The following is a 16,859-nucleotide window of genomic DNA, read 5'->3' as shown; positions in this document are numbered from 1 at the left end:
AGCTCTCTCATGTCCCACTGTATTTCACATCTCCTTCTGCCTCAGTTTTCCTCTGATTCCCATCCTTGGAACTGCTCTGCAATCCCACAGACCAAACCATTTCCCTCCTGCCAATGCCTCTCATGGAAATGAAAACAAAGGGTCAGGATCAGGAATTCCATGAAAATGAAGGAAGTGGAACCTGATGCCAATTTTTAGGAGAGCAGTTTGGAATTGCGCTGAAGGAATCTTCCAAGGCCAGGTTGGACACTGGGGCCTGGAGCACCCTGGGATAGGGGGAGCTGTGGAATAGGATAGGAGTGGGATGGGATGGGATAGGATGGGATGGGATGGGATGGGATGGGATGGATGGGATGGGATGGGATGGGATGGGGATGGGATGGGATGGGATGGGGGATGGGATGGGATGGGATGGGATGTGACATGAGATGGGATGGTGGACTGGGATGGGAATTACATGGCGGATGGGATTTGAATGGGATGGGGACTGGAATGGCGATGGTAGGATTGAATGGGCTGGTGGGATGGGCTTATGGGTGGGATGCTGGATGGGATGGATTGATGATGGTGGATGGTGGATTTTGGGATGGGATGCATAAATAGCATTTAATGGGATGGGATTCAAGGTCACTTCAAACCCAAACCAGCCTGTGACATTTTTCCCAAAAATACATTTTCTCCCCTAGGAGAGCTGGAAGTGACAGAGGGCTCAGAGGAGAGCCCTGCACTCAGGGCACGGCTCCTGACTCCCACATTCCCGAGGACATTCCCAGCCTCACCCACAGCAGGACCTGCTGGCAGCAGCTGCTTTTTTGGGAGTGTTCCAGTTCCAACCAGCTCCCAGTGTGCCTGGGAACTGCCCCTAAAGGTCCATCAGCACCTCCCTGTCAACCCCAGCAGGAAATGTGTGAAAAGCCTGTCACAACTCCCTGTGTCTCCTGCTCCCAGATCATTCATTTCCCACAGAAAATCCAGGCATTTCCAGAAACCTCTAACACAGGGGCCCCAAGTCATTTCTCCCAGCGAATAATTTTATATTCCACTTGCTAATCTGAAATCAAAACCTGCTGGAATCACTCCCAGCATCTTTGGGAAGCTGGGAAGTGTTTTGGGTTCAAGCATTCCTGAGCTCTGTGGTGCTCAAGGAAAGCTGCTCTGTCCATGAGCAGCCTCCAGAGCTGGAAATCCCAAAGGAAAGGGTCAATATTCCCAGTCTCCCTCCCAGCCCTGAATTCCCAGTTCCTGGAGGTGCCAGCCTTACCTGGAATGAGGTGGGGGGGTTGATGTTCACCCGGGCTTGGTTCCAGTGCTGTCCCTTATTCCCACTCGAGGACCACAAGGGGTTTTCTATGGCAGTCTGGCCTTTGAGCCTCAGGTAAACGTTCAAACTTCCTGGAAAACAGCAGGAGAACTGGAGTTGGGAAGGCTCTGCCTGGATGCTGCAGCACCCTCCTCACCTGTTCTCCATGGATTTGAGGTGTGGAAGTTTCCTGGCATAAATTCAAAACCTTTTAAATTCGGGAATGCTGGGAAGTGGTGATGGGAACTGCCAGCAGAGGGGAACTGAGCACCCATCCTGCAGCCCAGGCAAGGCATGAAATTTCCAGGGAAAGCAGGCAAGAAGGAATTTTCTGTGGCTTACATCAAGAAATTGGCATTAGACCTCCTTCTCCAGGGCAAAATCAGCAATTTGGTTGTTTTGTGCTGAGTTCTTGCTTGTTAAACCTGCCCAGCTTTCCTCTGCCCATTGCTGAACTCCTGGAGCTCCCCAGAACCTGGCAGATCCATCTCAGGGAGAGACCCGATGCCCTTGGGAATATTTCTGGAGGACAACAACACCCTCTGAGCTCAAAAAAACCTCCAAAATCCCTCCCTGTGCAGGAAAACCCCCAGAGCTGCACCTTTGCCCACAGACATTTTTGCCACCATTGCCAGCGCAGGAATTTTTGACTCCAGGGTCACCTGCAGGCATGGACAGAACCAGAATCTCATGGAGCACCAAAAAATAACAAATTTCATTTCTCTGGATCCATTAATCCACAGGATTTGGGGGTTTTGGTGCTGTTTGCCACCGCGGTTGTCTGCAGGCCTGTGGGGCACTGGGGCCTCTTTGTGCTCTGTAAATTCAGGGTATTTCTCCTAATCCGAGACTTTCAGACAGCCAGATTCCCACAGGAGCAGCGTTTTTTGGGATGCCTGGCACAGCAGATCCCAAAAATTCCAAGGAAGGCTCTCGGATCTGCACCTGCTCAGGAACAGTTCTTATTTCCAGCAAAAGCCAGACTTGGAGCCTTGGAAAACATCAGGCTGGAGGTTTATGGAGGAAATATTCCCCTGATGGCCTTTTCACCAGGGTGGAGAATGGGACTGGAATGGGACTGGAATGGGATTGGAATGGGAATGGAGTGGGACTGGAATGGGACTGGAATGGGACTGGAATGGGACTGGAACGGGACTGGAATGGGATTGGAATGGGACTGGAATGGGACTGGAATGGGATTGGAATGGGATTGGAATGGGACTGGAATGGGACTGGAACGGGACTGGAATGGGATTGGAATGGGATTGGAATGGGATTGGAATGAGACTGGAATGGGATCAGAATGGGATTGGAATGGGACTGGAATGGGATTGGAATGGGATTGGAATGGGATTGGAATGGGACTGGAATGGGATTGGAATGGGATTGGAATGGGACTGGAATGGGATCGGAATGGGATCGGAATGGGATTGGAATGGGACTGGAATGGGTCTGGAATGGGACTGGAATGGGATTGGAATGGGTCTGGAATGGGATCATCCATCTTCTCTGAAGGAGCTGGGAAGGGAGAATCAGGAGCCGCTCTGTGATCCCCCCTGGAATGCAGGGAATGGGCACAAAGGAAATGGGATCTGGAGGGGAAAGTCTGGCTCTGCCTCCACACAAAGCAGGGAAAAGCCTAAACCAGAAAGGGATTGCAAAGGGATTCCTTTAGCCCAGCCCAGGTGTTGGGAACAGGGCTGGGAATGCTGCTCGGCCTCATCCCTCCTCCAATTATTTATATTTATATTTTATTTATTTCATGTTGGTTATATTTATTTATATTTATATTTATATTTATATTTATAGTTATATTTATATTATATTTATGATTTATATTTATATTATAGTTATATGTTATAGTTATCTTATATCTGATATCTTATATCGTATAGTACTTATATCTAGTATCTTATATCTATATTTATTACATTATTTCTATTTATTTCTATTCATTTCTATATTTATACGTGTGGTGGTTTTGGTTTGTTAATTTGAGATTTTTTGGTTAATGTATTAATGAGTGTGGGGGTTTAATTTAATTACTAATTTACTTTCTTTTGCTGTGAGGTGGGATTAGGAGAAAGGCAAAGTAGGTTTAAAACTTTAAAAGGGTATAAAGAAAAATTTATTAATAGCAATTAAAAGGAAGAATAATAAGAATTAGAATAAAACTTTTAGAACACTTTTGGAATACAGAAACATCCTTTGACCCTTGATGTTTGTAATTTGTCCTTCATAACACACCGCAAATAAACGACCAGAATCTGACCACATTTTGCAATTTCTGTATTTTCTCTCATCATGGAGTGGCTGAATCCCTTCCTTCCAATAAAAAACCCAGCACAGAGCCAGGAGAATTCCAACCTGGAGCTGCATCCACCTTCCTGCAGCACAGAGAGAAAAAAAATCCCGACCTGAGTGCTCTTGTCTGCTCTGCTTAAAATCTGAGCTCAGCCTGGGGGCAGGGGGAGCTCGGACTAAGCAAGAGCCAGAACTCTCTGGGAGGATGAGTCTGCCCTTGAAATAGGGATAAAAATACACCAAACCAGGTCACTCTGACATTGGAAAAACTCCTGGCACACTGAGAGCACCCAGAAACCCGAAAAGGGACTTCCAGCAGTCGGATTTTTGTTGTTTGGGCTCTTATATTTCAATTTTTTTTTTTTTTTAATTTTCTGTACCACTGAAAGAAATTAAATGTGGGTGTTGAAAGAGGCAGGACTAAAGACAGACTGGCAGGTACCCTTTGAAAATCCAAATTCCTGCAGAATTTGTGAGAGCAAATTCTCCATGACTTTTCCACATGAAACGCATGAGGAATGCTGCTGCTCCCTGCCTGCTCCTGAATTCCATCAGGAATGCCTGAAACACTCACAGATACTCCTTGAAAATCCCGATTATTTTAGAATGTGGCTTTAGAGCAAATTCTCCATGAATTTTCCATGAGAAACACATGAGGAATGCTGCTGCTCCCTGCCTGCTCCTGAATCCATCAGGAATGCTCAAAACACTCACAGATACTCCTTGAAAATCCATATTCCTGCAGTTTTGGAGCAAATTCTCCATGACTTTTCCAGGTGAAACACCAAAGGAATGCTGCTGCTTCCTGCCTGAATTTAGCCAGGAACACCTAAAACACTCGCAGATACCAAAGGAATGCTGCTGCTCCCTGCCTGATCCCAAATCCATCAGGAACGCCTAAAACACTCACAGATACTCCTGGAAAATCCAGATTACTTTAGAATGTGGCTTTAGAGCAAATTCTCCATGAATTTTCCATGAGAAACACATGAGGAATGCTGCTGCTCCCTGCCTGATCCTGAATCCAGTCAGGAATGCCAAAAATACTCAAACTTACTCCTTGAAAATCTGTATTCCTGCAGCCTGTGAGCAAATTCTCCATGAATTTTCCATGAGAAACACATGAGGAATGCTGCTGCTCCCTGCCTGATCCTGAATCCATCAGGAACGCTAAAACACTCACAGATACTCCTTGAAAAATCCATATTCCTGCAGTTTTAGAGCAAATTCTCCATGACTTTTCCAGGTGAAACACCAAAGGAATGCAGCTGCTCCCTGCTTGATCCTGAATCCAGTCAGGAATGCCAAAAATACTCAAACTTACTCCTTAAAAATCTGTATTCCTGCAGCCTGTGAGCAAATTCTCCATGGCTTTTCCATGGGAAATGCATGAGGAATGTTGCTGCTCCCTGCCTGAATTTAGTCAGGAACAACTAAAACATTCACAGATATCCTTTTAAAATCCACACTCCTGCAGCTTCTGAACAAATTCTCCATGATTTTTCCACATGAAACACATGAGGAATGCTGCTGCTCCCTGCCTGATCCTAAATCCATCAGGAATGCTTAAAACACTCACTGATACTCCCTGAAAATCCAAATTCCTGTGACTTTAGAGCCAATTCTCCATGGCTTTTCCATGGGAAATGCATGACGAATGCTGCTGCTCCCTGCCCAAATCCATCAGGAATGCCTGAAACACTCACAGATACCCCTCGGAAATCCAAATTCCTGTGGCTTTAGAGCCAGTTCTCCATGAGTTTTCCATGGGAAATGCATGAGGAATGCTGCTGCTCCCTGCCTGATCCTGAATCCAGCCAGAAATGCTGAAAAAACTCAGAGATACGCCTTGAAAATCCAAATACCTGTGGCTTTACAGCAATTTTTCCATGACTTTTCCACAAGAAACACCTGAAGAATGCTGCTGCTTCCCGCCTGATCCTGACTCTACTCAGGAATTCCTAAAACATCCCGTTAGAATCAGCACAAATCCTTGTTAAAATCAACTTTTCCCTTGCCAGGCCCTAAAATTCCCATTCAGATCGACGGGATTCCCATGCAATTCCCTGCCCAAACCCCCACTCATGCAGGAAACACTTCCCAGCTGCACGAGGGAAATTCCTCCTTCCAACAAATCCCTGATTAGTGGAAAACGGAATATTTCCACAATTTGGATGCCCTCAAGCACCTCCCTGAGCTCTCAGAGAGACCTGGCGCTCTTCCCATGCTTTTCCTTCAAACAAGAGGAATTTTTTCCAGCTATTTTTCCCAGAGGAATTGGCTTTCTCTCACCTATGTGCTGTCCATACATGTGATAGTAGAAGCTGAAGCAGTAGGCCGTGTTGGTGGCTCCGTAGGGATTTTTGGGAGCGACGCTGAAAACGGGACTGACGAGTCGAGCCTTCTCCCCCTCCAGCCGGGGCCGGGACGTCTCGATGTACATGTAAAAACCTGGAAAATCCAAAGGGAAACCAGTGGGATGAGGCCCTCAACCACTGGGATGTCTGGATGTACATGTAAAAACCTGGAAAATCCAAAGGGAAACCAGTGGGATAAGGTCTTCAGTGCCCGGGATGTCTGGATGTACATGTAAAAACCTGGAAAATCCAAAGGGAAACCATTGGGATAAGGCCTTCAGTGCCTGGGATGTCTGGATGTACATGTAAAAACCTGGAAAATCCAAAGGGAAACCAGTGGGATGAGGCCCTCAGCACTCTACACAGATGGAAATCCTTAGCATGAGGCCCTCAACACCTGGGATGTGTTGATGGAAAACCCTGGAAAAATCCAAAGGGAAACCATTGGGATGAGGCCTTCAGCACTGAGACATCTCGACGTACATGTGAAAACCGGGAAAATCCAAAGGGAATTCATTGGGATGAGGCCCTCAACACTCAGGATGTCTCAATGTACATGTAAAAACCTGGAAAATCCAAAGGGAAGCCATTGGCATGAGGCCCTCAGCATCTGTGTACACGTGAAAACCTGGAAAATCCAAAGGGAAATCAGTGGGATGAGGCCCTCAACACCTGGGATGTCTTGATGTACATGAAAAACTCTGGAAAAATCCAAAGGGAAATTCTTAGGATGAGGCCTTCAGTGCCTGAGACATCTCGACGTACATGGGAAAACCTGGAAAATCCAAAGGGAAACCAGTGGGATGCAGCCTTCAAGACCTGGGATGTCTTGATGTACATGAAAAACTTGGAAAAATCCAAAGAGAAACCATTGGGATGAGGCCCTCAACACTACACAGATGGAAATCCTTAGCATGAAGCCCTCAACACCTGGGATGTCTTGATGAACATGGAAAACACTGGAAAAATCCAAAGGGAAATCATTGGGATAAGGCCTTCAGTGCCTGAGATGTCTTGATGTACATGTAAAAACCTGGAAAAATCCAAAGGGAAACCCTTAGGATGAGGCCCACAACACCCAACACAGAAGAAAATCCTTCGGATGTGACCTTCAACACATCTCAATGTACATGTGAAAACCTGGAAAAATCCAAAGGGAAACCATTGGGATGATTGGACTTGATGATCTTGGAGGTCTCTCCCAACCCAGCGACTCTGTGATTCCATGTTCCTGCCATGGGACAAGATGAACTTAAATCCTTTCCTATCCCAATCCATCTGGGATTCCATGACCAGGAAATGGCTGAAGGGCCTGTCCTGGACAGTTCCCCTGTCCCACATTCCTCACTGCTGGATCTTACCCTCCTTGGAGCCGGTGCGGTCGGCGTTGGGCCCCGTGTTGGGGGTGTATTTCGTGTCCCTCGTGGCAGTGCTTTGTTTTGTCCAGTCAAAGTTGTCGGTGTCATCTTGAGTGAAAAGGCAAATGTTCCCGTCCTCAAAGCCACAGTGGAACTCTCCTGCCAAAACAAACAACAGGAGTTCACTGGCCAAGGTTTGCCATCCGATCCTTATTTTTCAAACTCCTTGTCAATTATTCACAGTTTTCTTTAGCAGTAAGCTCAACAAAAAAAAAACAACAAAAAAAACCAAAAAAAACCCCAAAAAAAAAAAACAAAAACAAAAACAAAAAAAACCCCAAACAACCAAAAAAGAAAAATAAAAAACCAGGGTCATTGATTTGTGCTGGTGAAATTGAAATTATATTTGTATCTTTTTGTTGAGCTCCTCCTCATATATTCATATTTATACAGTGGGTTTTAGAGGTGTTGTCTGTTTTTACATTTCTAAAAAGCCAGAGCAGAATTATTCCCATAGAATATTAAATATGGGGTTGAAAATGTGGGGAGTGGGTTAATGGGGTTTAGGAATAAGAGACAGCAGCATTTCAAATTGTAAATATTATCTCCAAGTGGCATCTCCAAAATTATGCCTCATTTCAATAGGAATGGAAAAGGAAGTGGCTAAAATGAGGCAAAGGAGCTTTGTGATAGACATGAAGGAAATGTCTAAAAATGAGGACATTGCAGCACATGGAGGGACAGCGGGAGGAGAATTGAGTCCCCATCACCAGATTATCACAACCATTTCCTGGGAGGAATATCTGAATCCTTACGGGAAGGAGAGGTGACTGTATCATGTCCTGGATTTTCCCTGAGATTCCTGTGATGTATTTGAAGTGGCAAACACACAGGTCTCAAGAATGAAAATTGCCAAGAACCCCAAGGAGGATTCCTGGGATCCTCTCCTGCATGGAATTGTGAGAGCCCAGCGATGCCAGTGATCTGCCCTGCTGGGTGATGATGGGATGAGAAATTCCTCCTGCAATTTAGGAACCAAAACAAAGCCCAGCTTGGAGGTTCGGTTCTCACTCAGAGCATAACGAGGCCCCGTGGAGTAGAACGTGCGAAAGCTGAATTTCAATGCATGAACAATTCCTGCTGAGTTTACTCTTTCTGCAAAGTCCATTGATTTATCTGAGAAAAGAAGGAAATCTCCCTTCTCCAGGGAGAAGGCAGCTGCCTGCACACGGTGTCAGCTTGGAGGGGTGCAATTTATATTCATGGGTAGGAGAAACTCAAACCCCCGGTGTCGGGGGATTGTTCATCCCTGTTCAACTGAGAAGGTGGATAAATGTTTGCAGGTTTGGGCTTTTGGGGAGCTCTAAATCCACTTAAGCCACTGGAGCTTCCCTGTTAATCAGTGAGGAGAGAGGGACCTGGAGCTTACTGCTGCAACACTCAGGTGATGCTGCAGGCTCAGAAATAAGCTGGGAAATTTCACTTTAAACCACAGGATGGACTCAGAGTGATTTCCAAATATTCCTGGTTCTCCCTCCCTCAGAGAACAACATGAAACCAAAGGAGTCCAGGGAGGATCAGGGAGGAGGTTGGGGGAAATTCTGCCCTTCTGCTCAGCCCTGGGCACATCTGGAGTGCTGTGTCCAGCTCTGGGATCAGCAGGACAGGAGGGACCTGGAGCTCCTGGGTCTGCTCCAGAGGAGGGATGTGAGGATGAGGAAGGGCTGGAGCATCTCCGTGCCCAGGAAAGGCTGAGGGATCTGGGACTGCTCAGCCTGGAGAGGAGCCCCAGCTGAGAGGGGCCTCAGCCCCAAGTGTCCCTGGCTGTGCCTGTGTCCCCCTGTCTGTCCCTGAGTGTCCCTGTCTGTCTGTCCCTGTGTGCAGAGGTCAGAGCAGACCCAGGCTCTGCTCCAGGCCCAGCAATGGCCCCAGAGCCACGGGCAGGGATTGATCCCAGGAATTCCCGGGTACAGGAGGCAGAGCTCCTGCCCTGGGCAGTGCCCAGCCCTGAGCAGAGCCCAGAGAGGGGCTGGAGTCTCCTCCCTGGGATATTCCAGAGCCACATGGACACAGTCCTGTGCCCTGGGCAGGGAGTGGCACCAGTGACCCTCTGTGGTCCCTTCCAGCCTGATCCATCCTGGGATTCTGTGCCCCTCCAGGACCATCAGTACCAAACCCAATCCTATAAACCCAGGTTAGGGCTGGAATGCAGTTCCCAGAAACCTCCTTGGCTCTCAGCACCTGGAGCAGACTGATTTGGGTTCCCAGTAAATCCATCAGCATCCTCAGATCCCCCAGGAGAATTCCTTCCCAAAGCCCAGCTCCTTCCCTGCTGACCTGGGCAGGATGTGGGATTCTGGTTCTCCCTGGGAACTCAGCATGGTGGGAGCTGCTCTGGGCACCAGGGAGGGAATTCCTGCCTGGGAGGGGCTGGGATGGAATTCCAGAGCAGCTGGGGCTGCCCCTGGATCCCTGGCAGTGCCCAAGGCCGGGTTGGACACTGGGGCTTGGAGAATCCTGGGACAGTGGGAGGTGTGGGAAGGGATGGGACGGGATTCAGGTCCCACCAACCCAAGCCCGTCCCTGATCCTTTGATGGTTCCGTGATTGCACCCAAACCCTTCAGGAGAGACATTGGCTGATCGACATCTCCTCTTCATCCCAAGATTGGGAAGGGAATTCCAAGACCCCACCAAGGCTCTTGGAATGTTTCAGGACTCAGACAAAGCTCTGTGAACAAAGTGCTCAGCTGTGCCTCTCCAAGAATTCTTTTTACACCACCTGAGCTCCAAATTTTCTTGGTTTACCCCACATTTTGTGGGGTTTGCTCCCACCTCCACTTTTGCATCTTCCTGCAACGCAGAAGATGCTGCTTCTACACAAAGGGATGAAACTAAAAGGCAAAATTTGAGGGAAGGAGAAAAGTTTTGATTCCCAGATCCAGTCCTGGAGCAAAGTGAACAAAAGAAAGAATTTTCAGCCATTCAGCACTTTCTGCACTGCCCATCCAGTGCCTTAAAAGCTGCATAAATGTCTTCTGCCCTCACAGCTTCATCAAGAAATTCCACATCAGCAGAACAAAAGATTTTTTTCCTGAGGTGAAGAAAAAAAAAAAAATAAATATTCAGGCCAGATGGGAGAAAAAAAAAAAAAGAAGAGTAAAAGTTTGCCATTTATTTAATAGTCAAACATTGATTTCATGTGGAATACCTTGGAAAAGGTTAGTGCTTAATGTTCCTGGCAATGAACACGCCTTAAAAAATGACAGAAGAAGAAAAATGGGAAAAAGCTCCTCAGGCTTTGCTCCGTACTTTTGTAGGAGCATTTAAATAGGTCTGGATGGTCTGGAGCTGTTAATTGCTGAGCAGGAGGGCAGGAGGAACCAGCAGCTCTTCCTCAGGTGCTCCAACCATTGCCCTAACGATGGTGCTAATTAACATTAATGAGAGTGGTGGTTTTTGTCAGGGCACATGGCAGCTCTGGAAGCGGAGTCGGGGTCATTAATAATTTCCTTGCCAATTAGAGCAAAAGCTGAAGCTGTTCTGGAGGTGAAACCCTTCATTGGAGCAGGGATTTGTGTCATCCATCCCCATAAAACCCAAGCTGGATGTGACTCCCGAACATCTCCTCTCTTCTGTTATTCAGGGGTGACCTCTGATTGTACAAAAATTTGTACAAAATTGATTGTTCTAAAATCCTTCAGGTTTACATTCAATGGTTTCTGTTAGGTGGTAAAAAATGAAGAGGAGAAGTGAGGCTCCACCTCAGAGTTGAAGACTTTTGATGCTTTTTGCCTGGCTATTGCAGAGATTGCATCAAAAGGCAGGATTTTGGGAATGGGATTATTCCAGAAGTGAGGAAGGAAGAGCATGACTTCAGTTTCCAGTCAGGAATGTTGTCCTGGTTGGATACAGCTCCTCCTCTTTGTTCACACAGCATAAATAAATAAAACCAGAAATCGGCCTAACAGGTTTAGGAACAACAGGGATTTTGTAGGAAGCACAGAAAAGGGAACTGGGGAAGGGCTTGGAGCCCAGGAGAGGCTGAGGGAGCTGGGAAGGGGCTGGAGAATTCCTGAGGGAGCTGGGAAGGGGCTGGAGAATTCCTGAGGAGCTGGGAAGGGACTGGAGAATTCCTGAGGGAGCTGGGAAGGGACTGGAGAATTCCTGAGGGAGCTGGGAAGGGGCTGGAGAATTCCTGAGGAGCTGGGAAGGGGCTGAGCCTGGAGCAGAGGAGGCTCAGGGGGCCCTTGTGGCTCTGCCCAGCTCCTGCCAGGAGGGGACAGCCGGGGGGGTCGGGCTGTGCTCCAGGGAACAGGGACAGGAGCAGAGGGAACGGCCTCAGGCTGGGCCAGGGCAGCTCAGGGTGGGCCCAGCAGGAATTTCCCCATGGAAAGGGGGCTCAGGCCTTGGCACTGCCCAGGGAGGGTTGCAGTGCCCATCCCTGAGGGATTTGAAGCCCTGTGGAGGCAGCACCTGGGGCAGTGGTGGCCTTGGGGAATGGAGATGGGATACAGACTGGGATTTCTTTCCTACCAAGGGATTCCACTCAAAAAATCTCCAGGGAAAGCAAGCAAAGCAGAATTCCACCATGGCTTTGGGCACCTGAAAGAAGTGGCCCTGGGGACACTGCAGCTTTGGTGGAAAACCTTTCCCATCCCTCCCTGGAGCCAACACATTCCTTATTCCCATTCAGATGCCTCCCACATTCCATCATGATCCTACAAGACTTTTGGAAAATTAGTTCGAGATCTTAAAATCCTAGAGGAGCGTGAAGCACTTGGGATTGTATTTTTTCTTCCCATCAGAGCCTAGATTTAATAAATTAATTAGCAAGAGTCCCATTCCCTGCTCGTTAAGACTCCATGGGAGAGGTTCCTGCAGCTCCTGGCAGCTTTGAGCTAAGCCCTGCCTAATTATTCACATGTTGGACAAGATCTTCTGCAAATAAGTTTAAAATTTACACAAAGGCTTAAAGCTGAGTCTGAGGGATGGAGCAGAGCCTTCTCCTTGCCTGATGGCTCTGCCCTGCAGCAGGAAAAAATGGGAGACTGGACCTCATTCCTTAGGTGGGAATAATTTTGGGATGTGTTGTTAAAACCAAGAATGTGTTGTGACAGAAAAAATGGATTTGTTGGGGTTTGGGAGAACGTGATGGAGTAGGGAGAAGTGGGACTGTGGGAACAGGGTGGTTTTACTGGGATGTGCCAGAGCTCCATCCCAGTCTCCTGACTGGTTGTTTGCAGGGATTTGGTGCCCGTGGAAAAGCAAAAGAACAAAGTGTGACTTTGGCATTTCCAGCCTGAGGCATCCCCGTGCCTGGTCGTGTCAGAGTTTGCATTTCCAGTCATTCCTGAGGAGCTGTGTCCTGAGAATTTGGGGAGAACCAGGATCCACTTGGGCTCTCCCCATTTCTCTGTGCAATGAATTTCTGATTCCTGGGACTCTGTGGGGAAGAACTTCCCTTTTTTTTTGGTTTCAATCTGCCCTAAAAAGCATGGAAATAACTCAAGAACCACAAGGAAGGGTCTGGGGAGACCTTAGAGAACCTTCCAGAGCCTGAAGGGGCTCCAGGAGAGCTGGAGAGGGACTGGGGACAAGGGACGGAGGGACAGGAGCCAGGGAATGGCTCCCAGTGCCAGAGGGCAGGGATGGATGGGAGATTGGGAACTGGGAATTCCTGGCTGGGCTGGAATTGCCAGAGCAGCTGGGGCTGCCCCTGGATCCCTGGCAGTGCCCAAGGCCAGGCTGGACACTGGGACACCCTGGGACAGTGGGAGGTGTCCCTGCCCTTCCATGATTTCCCAAGGCATCCCCAACACCTCCTGAGCTGCTCCAGCACAGCTGGATCTGAACTTCAGCCCATGAATATTTTCCTTTGGATGAACTCTCTGGGGCAATGAGGAAGATGAGCTGGAGTGTGATTTTCCTTCCTTTATCCTTGCTGGAACAACAGGAATCCCAAATGGCACCTACAGGTGGTTCCTGCTACCCATGGTCTGCGACTGGAAGTAAAATACTTCAAATTTAATTTAAAACTGGGAGTAAAATACTTCAAATTTAATTTTCAACTGGGAGTAAAATACTTCAAATTTACTTTTCAACTGTGAGGGACAACCAGTGCAAGGACTGTTCTTGATGGCATGGAAGATAAAATAATAAATAATTTAAATACTTACGGAGATGTGGATTCACCGGAGCTGGAAAACAGAGGGAAAATAAAATTATTGCAAAGAAAAAAATCCTAATTCATCAGTATTCAGATTATCCTAAATTTCCCCTTGCTGAATATTGAAATTCATTTGCTTCACACCTTAAGAGGCTGGAATAAAATTAAATCCAAACCTCCACAATGTCCCCAATATCCTAAGTATGGGAATGGCTTCCCAGGTTATTCCAGAGGGATCTGTGCAATGCCAAAGTCTGGGAATGGGATTGGAGGAGGGACCATTCTGTGGCTCTGTTTGCAGTAGGAGAAATCTGAGGATGGATGATTTAGGAAAAGGCCCTTCTGCCACAGCCCCTCACACGAGGGAGGCAGAAGGAGCCTGAGCTCAGGGCTGGAATTGAATTTTATTCACAGAAAATCCAAAATTAAATTTTATCTCCAATTAATGGGGACATCTGACAATGCCACAGCATCACTCCAGGTTTTCTTGCCGCCCTTCCTTGCTTTAATCCCAGCCTAAGATTCAGCAAAATCCCAAATCCAATCTGGGGTTCCCACACCAGCTCTGGCTTAGCACCACTTCACCTGAAACACCAGCAGTGAAAACTCCCCGAGAAACCCAATCTTTACATCTTTTACCTACAAATTGCCTCTGATTCTCCAAAAAAACCTCAATTTTACAGGATCCCTGAGTGACTGAACCTGGAATTAGCTGCACTCGCTGGCAGCTGCATTGACCGAGGCTTGATTTGTAACAAATGCAGGGGTTGGGATGGAAAAAATCTCATCAGGTGTCACCTCGAGTCGCTCGCTTTGGATCGCTCCCAGCAGAGCAAAACCAACGCTCTGTGTCACACCCCGGCACAAAGCAGACAAGAAAATCAAGGTGGTTAGGCTGAATTTATTCAGCATCAAAAACCTGGGGGAAAAAACCTTCCAAAACAACCAGAAAAAAACACAAAAATCCCATTTTGGAGCAGCAGAGCTGCAGGACAGCCTGTAAAGGAGGTTGGAGGATGCTGGAGCAGTTTGGGATGGGGATGGGATGGGCTGAGGGAAAGTTTTTTATCATTTTGGTGGGAATTTTGTGGCAGGAAGATGGTGGTAAACAAGGAATTATGGAAGTGTCATATTTAGGGATCCTTCAACCTCCTCTTTAAGGTCCTTCTTGCCCATTCATTGCAATTTTTACAGCACAATAACAAACAAACAGAAATAAATTCAATTATTCACGAAATAAACACCCAAAATAGGTCTTGGATGGATTTAACAGAGGATTGAATTTCTGGGAATATGGGAAACAGGATGTATGGATATTGTGGTTTTCTTTTTAAATGTAAGTGGATTAATCTTTGTCAGAGTGACCTTTTAGAGGGAAATTTATAAAGCCCTTTCATTATTCCTTATATAAATTTATAGATTATGTAATCTTGCAAAGGACTTCAAACAGTCGCTGGTTTTTTAAAGACAAAAATTCACATTAAAAGAAAAATTGACTCATTCTGGGGAAAAAAAAAAACCTTTGTAGATTTTCCTTCTGATCATGAATCAACTTGAAATCTTAAATTTCATGAAGTTGGCATTAATTTATTCCAACTTTTCCTCATTTCCCACAAAAAAATTGGATGGGATTTTGGGGTTTGGCTGTTCAGAATTTTATTAGTTGGGAATTTTTGTTTTTAATAAATCACCCAAGAGGTGAAGATTCTCCTCTGTCCCCATTTCTCCCCTTCCTTTTGGGATGACCACGCTCATGACATGGGACATTTATAAAGCCCTTCCATTATTTGTTATATAAATTTATTGATTTTATAATCTTGCACAGGAGCACAAACAGTCACTGGTTTGTTTTTTTTAAGACAAAAATTCACATTAAAATAAAAATTGACTCATTCTAGGAGAAAAAAACACCTTTGGAGATTTTCCTTCTGAACTGATCAAGGATCAACTTGAAATCTCCAATTTCATGAAGGTGACATTAATTTATTCCAACTTTTCCTCATTTCCCATAAAAATTTTGATGGGATTTTGGGGTTTGGCTGTTCAGAATTATTTTGGTTGCGTCCCCATTTCTCCCCTTCCTTTTGGGATGACCACGCTCATGACGTGGGAAATTTATGAAGCCCTTCCATTATTTCTTATATAAATTTATTGATTTTATAATCTTGCACAGGAGCACAAACAGTCACTGTTTTTAAAGACACTAATTTACATTAAAATAAAACCTGCTCATCCTGGGCAAATAACAGCCTTTGTAGATTTTCCTTCTGAACTAATCAAGAATCAACTTGAAATCTTGAATTTCATGAAGGTGGCAATAATTTATTCCAACTTTTCCTTATTTCCTATTCTTTTAAGTTCTTCTGAGCCTTCTGATGTTTACATTCTTGTAATGAACTTTCTTACACACTTTTATGCAAATAATTATTGTTTTGCATTCTTTTATGGAGGAGGAGAAATTGGATGGGCTGTTGGTTTGTCCAGTGTCATTGGAGAGTTGGCACTGTCACCCTCCAACCCACTGCCACTTTTGGGAATCTATAAATGTTGGAGTCAGGAATTAAACTTCCCTTCTTTTTACCTTGGAGGCTCCAGCGCACCTGTCATTTCATTTCGTGTCCTAGAGCAAAATAAAAATCTTCCCACAAAAAAACTGGATGGGATTTTGGGGTTTGGCAGTTCAGAATTTTATTGGCCCGGCATTTTTGTTCTTATGAGAGGTGAAGATTTTCCTCTCTCTCCATTTCTCCCCTTCATTTTGCTCACCACGCTCACGACACTATCCCAAGGCTGGGAACAGCCACGCCATTCCGGCTGACCCAGGACATTCCCAACCCCCTTCTCCTTGGGTTTGGGGTCCTCACCGCTGTATTTGATGACCCGGATGGTGGAGTCCCCCTCCCCAAAGCGGGTGATGGGCGTCAGGCGGACCTCGTAGGCCTCGGGCTTGATGAGCTCCGTCAGGTTGTAGGTGATCAGTTCCCCCTTCTGGATGTTCCCGTTCACCGTGATCTCCTGCTCCCACCAGCGCTGCTGCCCGGCCTGCAACCCAAAACATCCGGCAGTCAGACATTTTGGGATGTGGATTCACCTTAGAAAGCAGAGCAGACCTGGGAAACCTTCAAAGTTCCGGAAGAATCGACGAGGAATACAACAAGGGATTCAACAAGGGGTGAAGGTCTTGAACGGTCCCACCATGGAATGGTTCTGTAACAAACCACTCCAAAAATTGGGAGTATTTCTTCCAGGGGCCACTCCACTCCTTCCCTGCCAGCTGCCCATCCTCCCCCCACAGAAATCAAAGGGCACTTGGATGGATTTTGGGGCAGGAAAAGCGTGCGGGAGCACACACTGGGCAACCTTCAGAATTCCA

At 46.5% G+C, this 16,859-nt stretch overlaps 1 protein-coding gene across 1 annotated transcript in view; it reads right to left on the bottom strand.

Moving 5' to 3' along the window:
* The window catches only part of MDGA2 (MAM domain containing glycosylphosphatidylinositol anchor 2), a 209,427-nt gene that overhangs the window by 5,899 nt on the left and 186,669 nt on the right, over positions 1–16,859 (bottom strand). Inside the window, exons 11-15 of the mRNA XM_050975522.1 lie at positions 16,351–16,528; positions 13,497–13,517; positions 7,323–7,478; positions 5,897–6,055; positions 1,262–1,392 (exon numbers count right to left, since the gene is read on the bottom strand). Of these exons, the coding sequence (XP_050831479.1) occupies positions 1,262–1,392; positions 5,897–6,055; positions 7,323–7,478; positions 13,497–13,517; positions 16,351–16,528 (645 nt within the window). The remainder of the gene's footprint in view (positions 1–1,261; positions 1,393–5,896; positions 6,056–7,322; positions 7,479–13,496; positions 13,518–16,350; positions 16,529–16,859) is intronic.

The sequence above is a fragment of the Serinus canaria genome, chromosome 5 (genome assembly GCF_022539315.1).
Source record: "Serinus canaria isolate serCan28SL12 chromosome 5, serCan2020, whole genome shotgun sequence".
In the NCBI taxonomy this organism is placed as follows: Eukaryota; Metazoa; Chordata; class Aves; order Passeriformes; family Fringillidae; genus Serinus; species Serinus canaria.
Note: the sequence above shows the minus strand (reverse complement) of the source record. Positions and strands in the feature narration are given on the sequence as shown.